Below are 15764 nucleotides of genomic sequence, written 5' to 3'. Positions count from 1 at the left end.
TTAGAAACATATTTAAGTTTAATTATACGAATTGTAATTATTTCCAGTTCTTTATCTAATTGATGGTCCTGAATAGAAATACATCAGTAAATTAAAAATTTATTCAAATTGACAAAAGGTGCTTTTGAATTAAACAGCCACCTTTGGTGTATAGAAGTTCATTTAAAACTAATGTTTCAATACAATGTACAAAAGGAAGCCATACCGAGCGGTTGGTGCACACAGGTGTGAATGCATTGGTCCCACAGGTGAATAACCGGTCACCACCCACCAGAAGCACCCGGATGTAGTTCTGACATTCCTCCTGAAAAGAAGAACGAACATATATATATATATAAATGAAAAACATGCTAATAAAGTCTGAGTGCAAGAGGAATGGTGAGAATGAACACATTTTATGTAATAAATACGTAAACAATTAGTAAAATATAAACCAATAAAAAACAAACCTTTCAGATATTGACCAAAAAATAACAACAAAGCTATTAAACAATTTTACTTTTCTGAAATAAATTTACTTTCTATATCTGCACCTTGTTTGATAAAGAACATGAAGATAAATATATGTTCAATTAAATTATCAAAGCATGCATCTAATTTTAAAAGAAATTATTTCATTTTCAATTGTATCTGATAGTAGCACAAACACTAAACTGCCTTGGACAAGCATTAGGAAGATAAAGAAAAGGAACCTATTAGATGCTGCTCATGAACAGTGCTTTGGAAACCTTCCTAATGCTGCACGTCCTTCTTGAGCAGAAAGTCACACAAGAAATCCTGTATGCAAACTGGAACAAATTTTACTTTATGGGATCAAACTGCATATTTTAAATACACAGTAAGTATGTATGCACATTTTTAATACAGCGATTGAAGGGTAAAAATATGTTTAATGAGGAAAAGATGTTAGAAACATTTGGGACAAAACCCTAGGCTGAGGGATGACCTAGAGTGAAATACTTTTTGTGTTTGCAAAGTGTTTTTAGAAAATCCGGGGTATGGTCTTAGCAGTGATGGACATGTGGGTTGCAGAGCTCTTCATTTATTTAGGAAGCATTCACTGAGTAGATCCTCTTTGGTAGCCACTGGGCTAGAAGTTTCAATTCAGGTCCCTGGCAGAAACATACAGGTTCATGACAATTACCACAGAGCTGTCCATGAGCTATAATGAGGACACACAGAGGAATAGCATATTCCTAGATCCAAAGGAATACGAAAAGGAAGAGGTGTAGGAAGGCTTCCTGAAGGGGTTGACAACTAGGCTGTGTTAAAGAAAGGTAAGATTTAGTGAGGCTTCCTAGAGGAGGTGCTTGTAGGACACCTGTCGGACTTTACTGAGCAAAGGAGAGAAAAGATACTCCAAGCAAGAGGAACAGACTGTGTTAAGTTGTCGTGGCTAGAGAAAGCATGGTGTTCTCAATATGTACAGAAGAGCTCACATAGAAGCCGAGGAGCCTGAAACAGCCCAGATGTGCCCAGGTAGTGAGTTCACATGTTACTCTGAATGTGAAAGGAGCTATTAAATGTTTTCACTGCATGAAGTTTTGATGAGATCTCATGTATTATCACTAAAGAACCACTCAGACACACATGTTCATGATAAGCTGAAGATGGAAGACTGGAGCAAGGGAGCCAGGCAGGAAGTGACTTCCATAACTGAGGTTCTTGTCGTGTCGTGCCTAGAACAAGGTGGTAGATATGAAAGGACAAAGCCAGAATCTGGTAAATCGACAGCCTGCCATGGCAAATGAACAGTGAAAGAGGCATGAAAGATGCTGCATAATGACATTGTGATTTGAATCACATCATGTTGGAAATCAGGGGAATCTGGATGTAATGGTATAGCTCATCCTCTCTTCAACCAAATGGACCCCACTCTAGATGAAAGCGTTAATTTCCCATCACCCAGTCTACCACATAGCAGCAGCGAGATAGTGGCAATGCATAGTGCTCATTTTTGTATTTTCTTTACTGGAGACAGGGTTTTGTCATGCTGCCCAGGCTGGCCTTGAACTCCTGGGCTCAAGCGATCCTCCCGCCTTGGCCTCCCAAAGTGCTGAGATTACAGGCGTGAGCACCGTACCTAGCTCGGATTAGCTTTCTGAATTTATTCCTCAAAGTAATAGTAACCACTTATCACTGGAAGCTGAACTGAGGGGGACAGAAAACAACCACGAAGATCTAAGTAGACTTCAGAAGAATTACCAAATGTTTATAATCAGCAGACAGTGAATCTGGTAATGGAGAAAGGTACACCAGAGATGGGAGGCTTGTCTTGTTTTGTTCTCTTTTGTTTTTCTTTCTGGAGAAAGATCAGGAGAGTTCTAAAGGGAAAGAACAAAACAAAAGACTTCAAAGAACCACACAGTTCCTCCTTCCCAGGCTGAAGAGAATGCAGGAGGGCCAGGGAAGAAACCAGAGAGTTGTGGGAGCTTGTAAAGACAGGCAGAGTGTGGCTGAAAGCAGGAAGCCTAGGCCTGTCAGAGGAGACCCACAAAGACATCTTCCAGAACACAGGGTGGAGTGAGCTGATGGGCTGAATGGATGAAACAGACATGTTAATAACACCATCATAAGGACTGGGATGGAAAATAGCAAACAGTGGAGAAGGCTGGGGATTTTGATTGTTTGTTGCTACCCCTTTTAAAAATATTTTAAAAGTAAGGCAAACACTTTTTTTTTTGCCTTAAAAAGAAACTTTTTCTTTAAAAAAAAAAAAAAAAAAAAAAAGCAAGAGCTTGCCACACAAGGTAAACCACAAACAACATGTGCAAGGGTAAGATGTTCCAGGAGAATCATCTGGATTGGAAAGATGTGATCTCATAGTGGAGTTCTACAGTCCTGTGAGGAGAAAGCATGGGCCTCCAGTCCATCATGGAAAGAAGAATAGCCAAGATATTAAATATGGTATTTACTTTAACTTCCTCAAAAAAGAGCAAAGTGCAAATAAGACTGTGGGTTGTTTTCTTTTGTTTTTGTGTTTGGAGACAAGGGCTCACTCTGTTGCCCAGGCTGGAGTGCAGTGGCACAATCACAGCTCACTGCAGCCTTGAGCTCCTGGACTCAAGTGATCCTCTCACCTCAGCCTTCCAAGTAGCTTGGACTACTGGCATATGTCACCACCTATGACTAATTTTTTCTATTTTTTTGTAGACTCACTAAGTTGCCCAGGCTTATCTCAAACTCCTGGGCTCAAGGGATCCTCCTGCCTTGTTCTCCCAAAGTGCTGGGATTGCAGGCATGAGTCACAGTGCCTGGCAACTGTAGGTTGCTAACATTCCTGAAGACCACTTGCAAGCTTGATGAAGAACCGGCATGTTGGTTGGGATGTGTGATAACCAAGGAAACCATGGTGCAGAAGCGTGCCAGGGAGGGGCGGGGCAACTCAACTGGTAGTGTAAGAAAATCAGAGAAAAAGTAAATGAGGAAAGGGGCAAATTTCAATTAGGGCAGAGAATAAAAGAGCATGTTCTGATCATCAAGACCACAGGAGAATATGTGAAGACACTGGCTCTACTAGTGCTACGTCCACATGTATCACTGGTGTGCTTCACAGAACTGAGAGTGTGGAAAAGGAAGGAGGAAGGTGTCAGGGATCCAGATGATCAGGCAAGAAGGGCTGTGCAGAACCTTTATAAAATGATGGAAGGTGGTCCCAGCCCTAAGGAACCCAGATGAGCTTGTGGTAATCAGGAGCTAATGAAGGAAGGTAATGGTGCAGTTGACCCCAGCCTTAACTAGAGGTCTGAGTTACCACCAATAATGGTAGGTGTGCTCATTCACTGGATCCTACAAGAGCAACCTGTGCAGGTGGGTGGTATTCGAGTTTCTTCTTAACTGTCAAGAGCAGAATTCAGTCAGCCAACTGGCTAAGGGTATCTCACATCCTTCCCGTTCTTACTCCCTTAAAGGCATCCTCATGTTTAATTCATAGAATGTGAATTCCAGATGTGAATTCCAAACAAATTCATTTAAAATAATAAATATTTTAAAAAGAGAGATTGGGACAAGTCCAAATGAAACAATGTGAAAACACACAAAAAAAGAGAGTAGAAGTATTTAGCTTTGAGCAGAAGATAAATTTAGGAGTTGGATAGTCAATACTGAGACTAACAGGAAATGAGTGGCTGGGTGCGGTGGCTCATGCCTGTAATTTCAGCACTTTGGGAAGCTGAAGTGGGAGGATCACCTGAGGTCAGGAGTTCGAGGCCAGCCTGGCCAACATGGTGAAATCCCATCTCTATTAAAATACAAAAATCAGCCAGGAATGGTAATGTATGCCTGTAATCTCAGCTACCACTCAAGAGGCTGAAGTGGGACAATTGCTTGAGCTCAGGAGGCGGAGGTTGCAGTAAGCCGAGATCGAGCCACTGCACTCCAGCCTGGGTGACAGAGTAAGACTCCATCTCAAAAAAAAGAAAAGAAAAATGGAAATGAGTAACAGTTTCAGGCTGTGTATTAATTAGTCTCCGCTTCATGGTGATTTGAAAACTCAAATTCTCTTGCAGATCTGCTGGCAATTCACTTTGCCAATCTCTATTACAAACGTGGCCTTTCCATGGGTTACCTGAACTTGTTTGAAGTACTGCTTGGAGTCACCTATTTTAAAGTGGAGTCATAATGTAGAAGTCCCTGTAGGAGATTCTTTTAAAGGTTTCTCTTATAAATCAGCATACTTACATGTGTATGATTTTCTTTTTCTCATCTAAGAATTTTTACTTCTAGCCCATTTGTATACCTTGAAAATGGGTGAAGAGGACTTAATGACTTCTGTTTTTCCAAGAAGTCACAGTGCACATCTCCAAGGCCACTAGCAGCTTGCTGCACATGGCTTCTAGGGTTGATAATGAGAGTCATCTATCTATATTTAGATCACAACACTTGAACATTAAAACGACCCATGTGGGCCTGTGATCCACAGGCAGATCAACCTGTCCTTGACTTCAAGGCAATTGATAGCTGAGATTCATGGTTGCTGACTCATAGAAAGGGCTTGTAGATGGACACTGGCTAATAACCACTTGGTCTCAAGGACACAAGGCCCCAGCCCCAGCAGAGAAAACATGTTTAGGGCTGTTTTCTTAATGAATTAATTGGTTTTGTCGTATAGCATTTTATGATTTTTTTTTCAGACAGGTCTGTTCTGTGGATCTCTCAGATATCAGCAACACCCAGCCCATCATCCAACCCATTAATTTTAGGGAGGAAAGATAAGGGTTAGAAGCCTGACAGCCTTTATGTTAATAACAGTGTTCCCAATGAAAGCGATGTGTCCTCCTCATAATGTAATATCTTTGTCAGCATCAAAGTGCTGAAGAAAAGCAATTTATAGGAATTGGATGAGCCTTTCAAAGTTAAACCTACACCAACCTAAGTCATGATTACCCGGTGACTTTTGCAAAACCATACCACCCAATCAGGTATATGTGTGTGTGTGTGAAGGCTGTGTCTATATAACTGTATACATGTATTACTTGTGAATATATACACATGCATATCATAGATGCAATACAGAGAGAAACACACATATACATATATGCTATATGATGTACAGTATATTAATATATAAAATATAATATACATATACTCTATTTTCAACTGAGCTGACTTTGGGCATCTCAATTAAAAAAAATAAAATTAGGTATGCATAATCTAGTTTTAGCCTAAAGTTAGCATTTAACCTAAAGTAGCCTCAATTTGTAAAGCAATTACATAAAATAAAAGCAGGGCTACAATGTGCTTTGTGTATTGATTAACTCACAGCTTTCAAATATTGACCCTTGGGTACAAAATGTCAAGATCCAGCCCTATACCGGCAGGCTCTTAGGTAGTATGACGTCATGAGTTTCTTCTCCTGTTCACTAGGAGTTTACCTCTTTACCAGCATAATTTGACAGCTTGGTAAATAGGGACCACAGGCTGTGACAGGGAGGACAATACATGGAGCCCTGGATTCTAATCAAAACTCTCCCACTAACTAGCAAAATAATTCTAGGAACGTGGTGTCAAAAATCCTAAAATGAGATCATGAAAAAAACTTTTGAAAATTATAAAGTGTAACAGAAGCATAAAGCAGCTCTTTCATTCCCATAATAATCAGCTGTGTTTCCTTGTACAGTTCCTAAATGTCAGGGTGGGAGGAAAGTCAGTCAGTCATAATAGCCCAACACACACAAGGACCTCTTGTTAGGTCGTGAGAGAACTATTTGTGTTTAAAATAATATTTGTGTAAAAGATACTTAAGTAGTTATAGAATTCAATTTCTATAATGTTATGTCCAAAAGAACTAAACACAACAGGTTTTATTGTAACTTTTTGAATCCATAAAAACAGATTCCCCTCCACACTCACTTTTTTTCCCATGGAATATTTAGCTGCTGCAGACAAAGGCATTCCCTCTTTTCCAAGTGAGGCGAATATTTTCTAAATAAAACAGAATTCAAACTTTACAAGGGCTTGGCAGCCCTTCTTTACAAACCTGGCCCAAATAAAAAATCTGGAAACTTCTCTTGACCCTAATTTCCTAAATTGTACTTTCAAAAGATTACATGTGGAATCTTATCTATGTCTGGAACAAGGGGAAATCTGTCATCTCTATTCTCCCCCGCATGGCAGCAAGCTGAGGAATGCTCCCATCAGAGCGGCGAGTGGGCACTGGCAGTGTCCTCCCTGCAGGCCCAGCCACCTCTTTCCTGCACGCATTCCAGCTCCGTTCTGCAGCTAAATGCATTATGGGCGGCAGCACAGACCACTTTTCTCAGAGTAGGAAAAAAACAAGTTCAGTTTAAATTGCTGGCATTTTTCTCATTTTTGAGATGTCACATTTTGCATTATTCTTTTTATTTCGGGGAGAAGGGAAACTTTGTGATTCTGTGTAAGCCCTCCTAAGAACTTCAGCACAAGCAAAACTACAAAACAGCTGAATTCGCCTTCCAAGCTCATGACTGCTAAGAAAAGTCTCAATTCCATTCACCCAGAGACGTCTCCTATCAGTCAAATTGACTGTGAGAACGTTTTCTGAATGGGCTCCTAGGGACTGTCAAAATGGGGAAATGAGGATTGTCTGAATTCTGAGTTCAGGGGCAGTCCTTTGGAGGCTGCATTTGGTCCAGTTGCCCCTGTTCATAGGGGCTGCCTTGTTTCTTTCCCTTCTCTGTCTCAGGAGCTGGGCTTGGTCACCCAGTTTGGTCACAGGATGGTCGCTGTTCAGTTATTGTGTTAAGAAAGCAAGAGAGATGCCAAATAAGAAAGAGAAACCTATAAAGGCGGATGAAGAGCCCTCTCCTCTCACCGCCCGTGAACCCGTCGCAATGCTATCCAGACAGACACGTTTGCAAAGCTATGGCATCGTTTTTGTACACAGGAACTTCCAATGCACACAGTTCTGTTACATAAACCAAGCGTTACTTCAAGGCAGCAGAGGTTATTTAAACTCTCTGTGAATTTATCAATATACTTAATCCAACCTAAAAGAACATGTGATTTGTCTTTCTCAGAGTATATGGTGCTTGACGCTCATCTTCATCTATCTTCTTAAATTAGCATTAAAAATTCCATTCACAAATGCAGTTTGAGTCAATTAATAATTACTAAAATTTCCCATTGTTTTAATCCATTAAAACCCAAAGTATGTGAAACATAAAGGTTTGATTTTATCTGAAAATATTTGTTTCCCTCATTTGCTTTCTGTGTATCAAGAAAATTCAATTAAGTGTAGTAACGATTGGTCTCCTCTGTGAACCAAGGGCATATTACCTATCAGTCACAAAAGATGGCCTTTTCCTAACAGTTCTCTGGGTTCAGTTTACTTAAGTTCTAAGCACCAAACAACCAATGATCACAGCTTAAGGCAAAACGTGGGCCTGTTCTGATTTAGCAGAAGCAATTTTTCACCCCAAGTAGAAATAATCTATTAGCAAAAGGCAACCACACAGATTCTTTGTAAATTATGGACTTCCAGACTATGGGGAGGAAAGACCCCTGGCTACATAAAGTAATCTGATGCTCTCGTTTAGTATACAAGGAGTGCAAGGAGACCAAAGCTCATAAACAGGAAGGGAGTTAACTATTAATTTTTTAAACATCCTTGTAACAAATATATACACATGATCTAGATGAAATATGAGAGCACTCCTAGGGCGCATAAAAATCAAAATAAACAATGTAAAAGTGACAAATAAATTTACCATTTGGAAATGAAAGCAGGGATTTCCCATCAGGTTAATGATGGGAAATTAGCCTGGAGATGTGTGTGGCTCTCTTTATTGTCATGTCTGTGTGAGCAGAGGCCAAGGAAGATGCTGACATCCTGCCATGTACAGAACAGCCGCCATCTCCGAGAACAATCTGGCCCCAAACATCAATAATGATGAGGAGGAGAAGCCCTAAATTAAAATTCACTGCCCTGGAATGGGCTTCATGGGTTCATTCACTCATTCAATGGAACATCTTTATATACCCACCGTGGGCTGGGTATGTTAAGATTGGACATATAAACAGCACTGGGACCCGGGAGAGGGAAGGAGGGTGGGGCCCCCCGGGTCTGGGCTCCCAACTACACATTTTCAGGACAGACACTGTGACGAGTGTGCATCAGCAATCTCTCTCACTAGGTTGCTCAAAGCTGAATAGTACTTACGGGTGTGCCCCTAAGACCCAGAAAGAAAGAAGAGGAGAAAGAAAAGTCAAAGTACCAGAAGGAAGATAAAGCCAAGAAAAAAGAGGTGGGGAAAAGCAAGAGGGAGAGCTAGGGCATTGTATGAGTCTGTTCTCACACTGCTAATACCCAAGACTGGGTGATTTCTAAAAAAAAGCATCTTAACGGACTCACAGTGCCACATGGCTGGGGAGACCTCACGATCATGGCAGAAAATGAAGGGGAAGCAAGACATATCTTACATGGCAGCTGGCAGGAGAGCCTGTGCAGGGGAACTCCTCCTTAAAAACCATCAGATCTTGTGAGACTTACTGTCATGAGAACAGCGTGGGAAAGCCCCACCCCCTTAATTCAATTACCTCCCACCAGGTCCCTTCTAGGACACATGGGAGTTATGGGAGCTACAATTCAAGATGGAATTTGGGTGAGGACACAGCCAAACCATATGAGGCATCACACAAAGCACCTCCTGGGAGGCACTGATATCCCCAGGCAAGGCCCAGTGCAGGCCTTTGAAGCATGGAAAGGCTGGCACTTGCATCAGTGAATCTGACTAGTTGAAACAAAGAAAGCCATCTTTCCACCCTCACTTCATGTAAGTCTGGCTGTCCAGGTTCCCGCTCATTACTCAGCACATGGGGTATTATTTAAAGGAGTGTGCTCTGACCAGTGAAGTGGGGCCGAGGGCTCAGCCACACAACCCCCACACTGAGACTCAAACACCACTGGGAGGAAAAAGGAAACTATTTAGAAAGCACCTCTTCAAAAGTTCTATACATCATTTCTACAAACTCACCAAGAAGGTTATAGGGGTCCCCGATGTGTGGGCTTTGCATTATTTATTTATTTTGGACAGCATTTGAAGACATAAGATTCTAATTATTTATCAATTGGAGTATTTTTAAAACTCCTTACATCTCTGACGATTTATCCCAGAGGCCTTTTCTGAGGTTAAATATCTTCAGGAAAATAGCCTTCATCAATTCCTGCTTTATTTCCCCCTTGTCTCTTAAGTGTTTCCCTAACTAAGACTGAATCTTTCTCCTTCTCTTCTTCCTACCCCTTTATTCAGGGTTGAGAACTCCCATATCTAAGCTGGCTGAGACCTGCCTCAGTGTCTGACTCCATAGATACTCAGTTTAAAGGCAGGGAAGCAGACAACGAAATGGGGCAAAATAAGAGAGAGTTACTCTTTTATAAATACAGAAGGGGGAGGATCTTTTGCCAGTGCTCTCTGTATTTGCTAAATTTTTCCCCCAAGCTCTTGGTCCTGGGACCAACTTTGCATAGTGAGCCCTCTCTTCTGCTCTGTGTATATCTGCTTTCTTCTGCAACCCAAAGCATAATTCACCACTGGAAAAGTCTATGCTCCAATACAATGTAAGATGTTCGCTAACAGAATGAGGCACAGTGAGCCTGTGCACAAGCTGCAGAAGAATTTCCTCAAGTTGATCATGAATAATTTTTTCAAAGACACATAGACTTCCTTGAAAGGCAAAGTCATGCATCTTTCCGAGCCAGACAAATATTTGAAAGAAGTCTGCCATACACACATGCTCAAGAAACATATTTCCAACCTTAGATGTAAACTGCACATTCCATAGGAACATGGGGAGGTAGATGTTGGTATCAAAGAGAGTGCATTATAAAACACAGGTTGAGATAAATTGTAAAGCATAAATCACAAATAACATTTTATGTAATAATTTCATTTATCATATCATTACTTTCTAGATTTAGCTGTAAAACAGAAAAGGAGGAATTTAAAACAGTTTAAAAATTCAGGCCCATATTTCTTCCAGTGCTATCAATAAATTAATTTATTGCCTTAGTCTAGTGACAGGAAGGGCAAATTAGATCTGATCTTCTTATGTTCTGAACCCTTTTTGGAAATGATGGATTGCTGTGGTTAATTTTAATGTAACATTAAAAACTTGAGAATATACCGTATCCGTATTTTGAATCTTGCTTTTTTCACTTTACATGGCATCATAATCAGCAATACTCTTCATATCAACGTGCTTTATGCAGTGTCGAGTGCTTCAAAACAGGGTGATGGCTGCTCATAACTGTGTCCTTCTTACCTTTGACTTGCCTTTGCTATAACAGGCCTTCTTGGTAGCTTCATCACACTCCCATTCCACAGCCTGTAGAAAGAAAATACCAAAACAAAGAAGACATTTATGCAGCCAACAAACATAAAAAAAATGGTCATCATCACTGGTCATTAGAGAAATGCAAATCAAAATCACACTGAGATTCCATCTCACGCCAGTTAGAATGGCGATCATTAAACAATCAGGAGACAACAGATGCTGAAGAGAGTGTGGAGAAATAGAAACGCTTTTACACTGTTGGTGGGAGTGTAAATTAGTTCAGCCACTGTGGAAGACAGTGTAGCGATTCCTCAAGGACCTAGAAATAGAAATTCCATTTGACCCAGCAATTCCATTAGTGGGTATATACTCAAAGGATTATAAATCGTTCTATTATAAAGACACATGCACACATATGTTCATTGTGGCACTGTTTACAATAGCAAAGACCTGGAACCAACCCAAATGCCCATCAATGATGTATTGGATAAAGCAAATGTAGCACATACATACCATGGGACACTATGGAGCCATAAAAAAGGATGAGTTCGTGTGCTTTGCAAGGACATGGATGAAGCTGGAAACCATCATTCTCAGCAAAATGACACAAGAACAGAAAACCAAACACTGTATGTTCTCACTCATAAGTTGGTGTGGAACAATGAGAACACATGGACACAGGGAGGGGAACATCATATACCGGGGCCCGTTGGGGGGTGGGGGGCTAGGGTAGGAATAGCAGGGGGTAGAAGTTTGGAGAGGGATAACATTTGGAGAAGTACCTAATGTAGATTGCGGGGGGATGGAGGCAGCAAACCACCAAGGCATGTGTGTACCTATATAACAATCCTGCATGATCTGCACATGTACCCAAGAACTTAAAGTGTAATAAGGAAATACCAAAACAAAAGCAGCTATCATGGTTTTGATTATATCAAAGGGAAAATATAAACAAGGCACTGGTAAACAAATTAGGAAATATGGCAGCACCCTGGCACCAGCATTTTCACACTCATAGAATTTACACCAAATACATGAAATTTAGTCATGTGCTTATATTTAGCTCTAACACTGAGGCGTAAGGACTTTCCCCCTTACTATTTGCTTTTAGGTAGTGATGACGCGATGTTTAGATCTAGTCACTGTTAGAGAAGAACAATGAGGTGGTGACTATGCCACTGATTGCAGACATGATCAGTGAAGCCACAGAATAGACCCAGAGGAGGCTTAAAGGAGGGGCCTTGAGACAAGATCATTTAAATGTTCATTTAAACATTTATATTTTATTCAAATAATGTCATTTATCAATATTCATAGATAATGAAGAATGATTTTGCATATCCTTACTACCAAGATACATATGTAAATGACAGTCAATCAACAGGCATCTCATGCAAAGAGCACAGCTAGGATTTTCCCCGATACCAGTCATTTTCGTGCTGTTATTAACTCTGACTAAATATTTAGAGCCATGGCTTTTACATATTTTTTTCTCAGAAGTTCCAAATCTCACTTATGCTGATTAATTTGCTATGTGTGCTTTCACCTCTGAGGCTAACTCACAAATGGAATCTGTGATTCGTGAAGAAAATAGACAAGGTTTGCTTTACAGAAAGGATGCCCGCAAACATTCGTGGCCTAGCTCTTGTGTTGTGAATAATTTTTTGAGCAAATTGAGGCATCTGGGCCTTTTTTCTCTTTTCTATTATTATATAGAGTGTGGACTTTTATAGAGTAAAAATATTTTCTCCATTCTCCACACCCGTTATTACAATTATTTTCTATTTTACTATTAAAATTGGCTTTCTGAAGGATCAGGGATATGCAGTAACAATCATTAACAGAAAGACATTCTGAGATAGAGACTTTTTTTTGGGTTAATTTGGAGTAATGTCAAATAATAAACTAAACCAAAAACAACCTAGTATCAAGTCATATGAAGGAAAATAATGAATTTGTCCTTATTTCTAGTAAGAAAATGTTTTTTTTTTTTTTTTCCTAATTATCCAAACTTTAGAGAATAACGAAGTCAGGTTAACACCATTCACTAATATCTTCTGCCTTGCAAAGAATGTTACATAACAGAGATTAAATCATAAAACACTTCCTTTTGTATGATTTATGTTACTTGGCAAATATGATGATTCCATAAGAATAGTATTCTAGAGAGAACCGCTTCAGTGTCTTTGAAACCAAAACAATGCTATAACTGTTTTCCCTTGTGCAGACTTGAAGATTTCTGTCAGTGTCAACATCTGATAAGAGAATTTGTTAATTCCTTCTGTGATGTTTCCCTGTTCATAATGTTTGATGACAACGATAAAGTCACAGCTAATCAGCATCTGATGCAAACACATGACTTTAATACCATACCAGGATGACAAATATTTTCATGAAAAGCAGTGACACCTCCAGAGAAAACAGCCTCCCATACAGCTGCATAACTGCATCCCCATGAAGTACAGACAAAATAAATAAAAATAAATGCACTGTTGTTCATCTGATTTGACCTTTAGTATATTCCTTTCATAGGTCTCCTCACGAAAGATCACCCCGTGTTTTTATTTAAGTAGGTATCCAAATTTTGGCGTTTACTTAAACCTAAAACTGGCTTGAGGATTGATATACTACAGAATATTCTTTCAATGGAGTAAACCTGATTATAACTTTGGTTGTATATTGCCAGAAGATTTAGTATTACATATCAGCAAGAGGAACTGGTGTTACACAATTACTAGGAAAACTGTACTTTAGATAAAGAGCCATTCACAGTGGCTTTCATTGGTCTGGTGATTTTGTTAAAAGTTAAATAGTAATGTTCTCTTCTATAAGCATGAAAGCTATAAAGAGCAGGATTAGTCCCAGGTTTAAGAGAGAAGAATATTTACCAAATGTCATCAAAATTGTTCAGATCCTGCCACTGAAATGGCAAACAAACAGCTTCACAAGCCTACCTAATGCCCCAATAGGCTTTGCATTTTCAAGATAAATATTGGCCCAGGATTGAAAGGAAAAATAAGAGAAGGAAGAATGTGAGACTTAAAAAAATATATTTCGTTATATTATCTAGCATACCAAAAAATAACAACTGCTCTTACAAGTTTATTAGACCAATAATAAATAGGACAAATCTTACAGATTTTCTGAAGATAGTGACTAGAAAAAGTTAATTTCCTAAGGAATTTTATTACAGTCTCACTAGCTTGTATATAATATTCAAATCCAGAATTAATTAAAGACCATGATTGTACAGCTTTTCTGTTCACTTTCTACCTGAATACAGAACAGGATAAAGGGAAATTTTATATTAAGAATGGAACTTTATTTATTCCAGAAGACAGCAGGAGTATATACATATTATTGGATAGCACAGAATTTGAAAAGAAATGGAATGGAGAAAAGTGGCTTTTCCAGATTATACTAGAATGAGGAGTTCCAGATTCATCCCGTAGTGTCCCCCTATTCACTAGGTGAGCTAGACTTTGACCATTTGATCACTTGGCAGATATGAAATTTTTTGATATTCTTATTTGGAGACAAGAATATCAATGGACCTCTTCTTTATGGGATCTTATTTCTCACAGTGACCCATTTTTCTGTTTGAAATTAGATTGTTTTTTAACCTGGTCACTTCTTCCTTATTCTTCCAGATCCATTCTAATTAACTAAATACCTTTTAATCAAGCCTTTTCATTCATTTCTTAGTGAAGATTTTCTTTCATGTATTATGATTATAGATCAAATCCCACTACTGATTTGAGAAGCTACCTTTCCACTTGTATTCAAATTTATTTAAAGACGTTTTTCCACCTACCCAAACCTATCTTTAGAATAGTCAAAACAAATGCTAAGGCATTCTACATTTCAGATCTCAACACAACATTCATAGTCTCATTTCCTGAATCTCCGTTTTAAAAAATATTTAATTTTTTTCATCTTTTGTCCTTTTCTATTTCAGGATACCCAGTAAAGAAATATTTCTACTCTACTCCATTCAATATTTTGTCTGGATTAATGTTTCAGCAGCAGACATATATCAGTAATATTGTGGTTACTGGAAGCTTCAGAGATTGGATACAGTAGGCAGTGAGTGTGAAGCATCTACATTTTAAAAGACACAACAATTCCTGTTTGTGGAAATTTTTTTTCTGTAGCTACTTACAAATAATACCTGTACTACTCAACAACTTTCAGGTTTGCATTATGCACATGCATTAATTATCTCCTTAATTTAATAAATATTCATTAAGTACCTACCAAATGGAAGACATTCTTCTATGTAATTAACAGAAGGAAAAACAGACATAGAGATACACATCAGATGTTAATTTCCAATACAGCATACATAAGCGTATTCCATCAGCCCAGACAGAATTATGTTAAATCTGAGGTTGCAACAGTGTTCATTTTCATTGTTACAGTAGCCATATGCAAGTTTATCTCAGGTCCAGTGACATACTCTGACTTACGATATCATCAGCTTTCAGGAAGTAACAAACATACAGAGAGAACTAAACACAAAAAAAGCTTATGGAAAACCCATCTTATATCTGCACAAATAATCCTGAGGATGCAACGAAGCCCGCATTGTTTCAAGACACAGCACATATATGACTGGATTGCACACAGACATAGTCTGGTTAGGATAAATAGAGCTGTGATCTCAGCAGTAAATCAGATGCAGAAAAGAAAAAGAGATTGGCTCTTTTTATGTATGCATTACATACATATAATCCACAGTTCTCAGAAGTATATAAACAAAGCTGTGTATTATCACACTCCACAGCCAGATAATTAGATAGGGACCAGCAAAGGCAGACACTTTTCATAAAAATGAAGAGAACAACATTCTAGGCAAATGGACTACTACTCCTTCAGCAGATGGCTTTGCTAATTAGATACTGGCAAAAGATAACATTTAACAAAACTAGTTTAATTACACAACGCCAAAAATTAACAACCACCTGAGGGCTTTCTTTTTACATATGTTTACATTCATAATCTTATGTCAT

At 39.0% G+C, this 15764-nt stretch overlaps 1 protein-coding gene across 8 annotated transcripts in view; it reads right to left on the bottom strand.

The window, feature by feature from the left end:
- The window catches only part of SEMA5A (semaphorin 5A), a 496284-nt gene that overhangs the window by 185599 nt on the left and 294921 nt on the right, over window positions 1–15764 (bottom strand). For all 8 annotated transcript variants that reach the window (XM_032279108.1, XM_032279114.1, XM_032279115.1 and 5 more), the window contains 2 exons: window positions 10741–10803; window positions 206–304 (listed from right to left, as the gene is read on the bottom strand). In XM_032279108.1, coding sequence (XP_032134999.1) covers window positions 206–304; window positions 10741–10803 — 162 coding nt within the window. The remainder of the gene's footprint in view (window positions 1–205; window positions 305–10740; window positions 10804–15764) is intronic.

The sequence above is a fragment of the Sapajus apella genome, unplaced genomic scaffold (genome assembly GCF_009761245.1).
Source record: "Sapajus apella isolate SASKATOON/1434 unplaced genomic scaffold, GSC_monkey_1.0 scaffold11, whole genome shotgun sequence".
NCBI lineage: Eukaryota > Metazoa > Chordata > Mammalia > Primates > Cebidae > Sapajus > Sapajus apella.
This window is presented reverse-complemented; position numbering and strand designations above follow the sequence as displayed.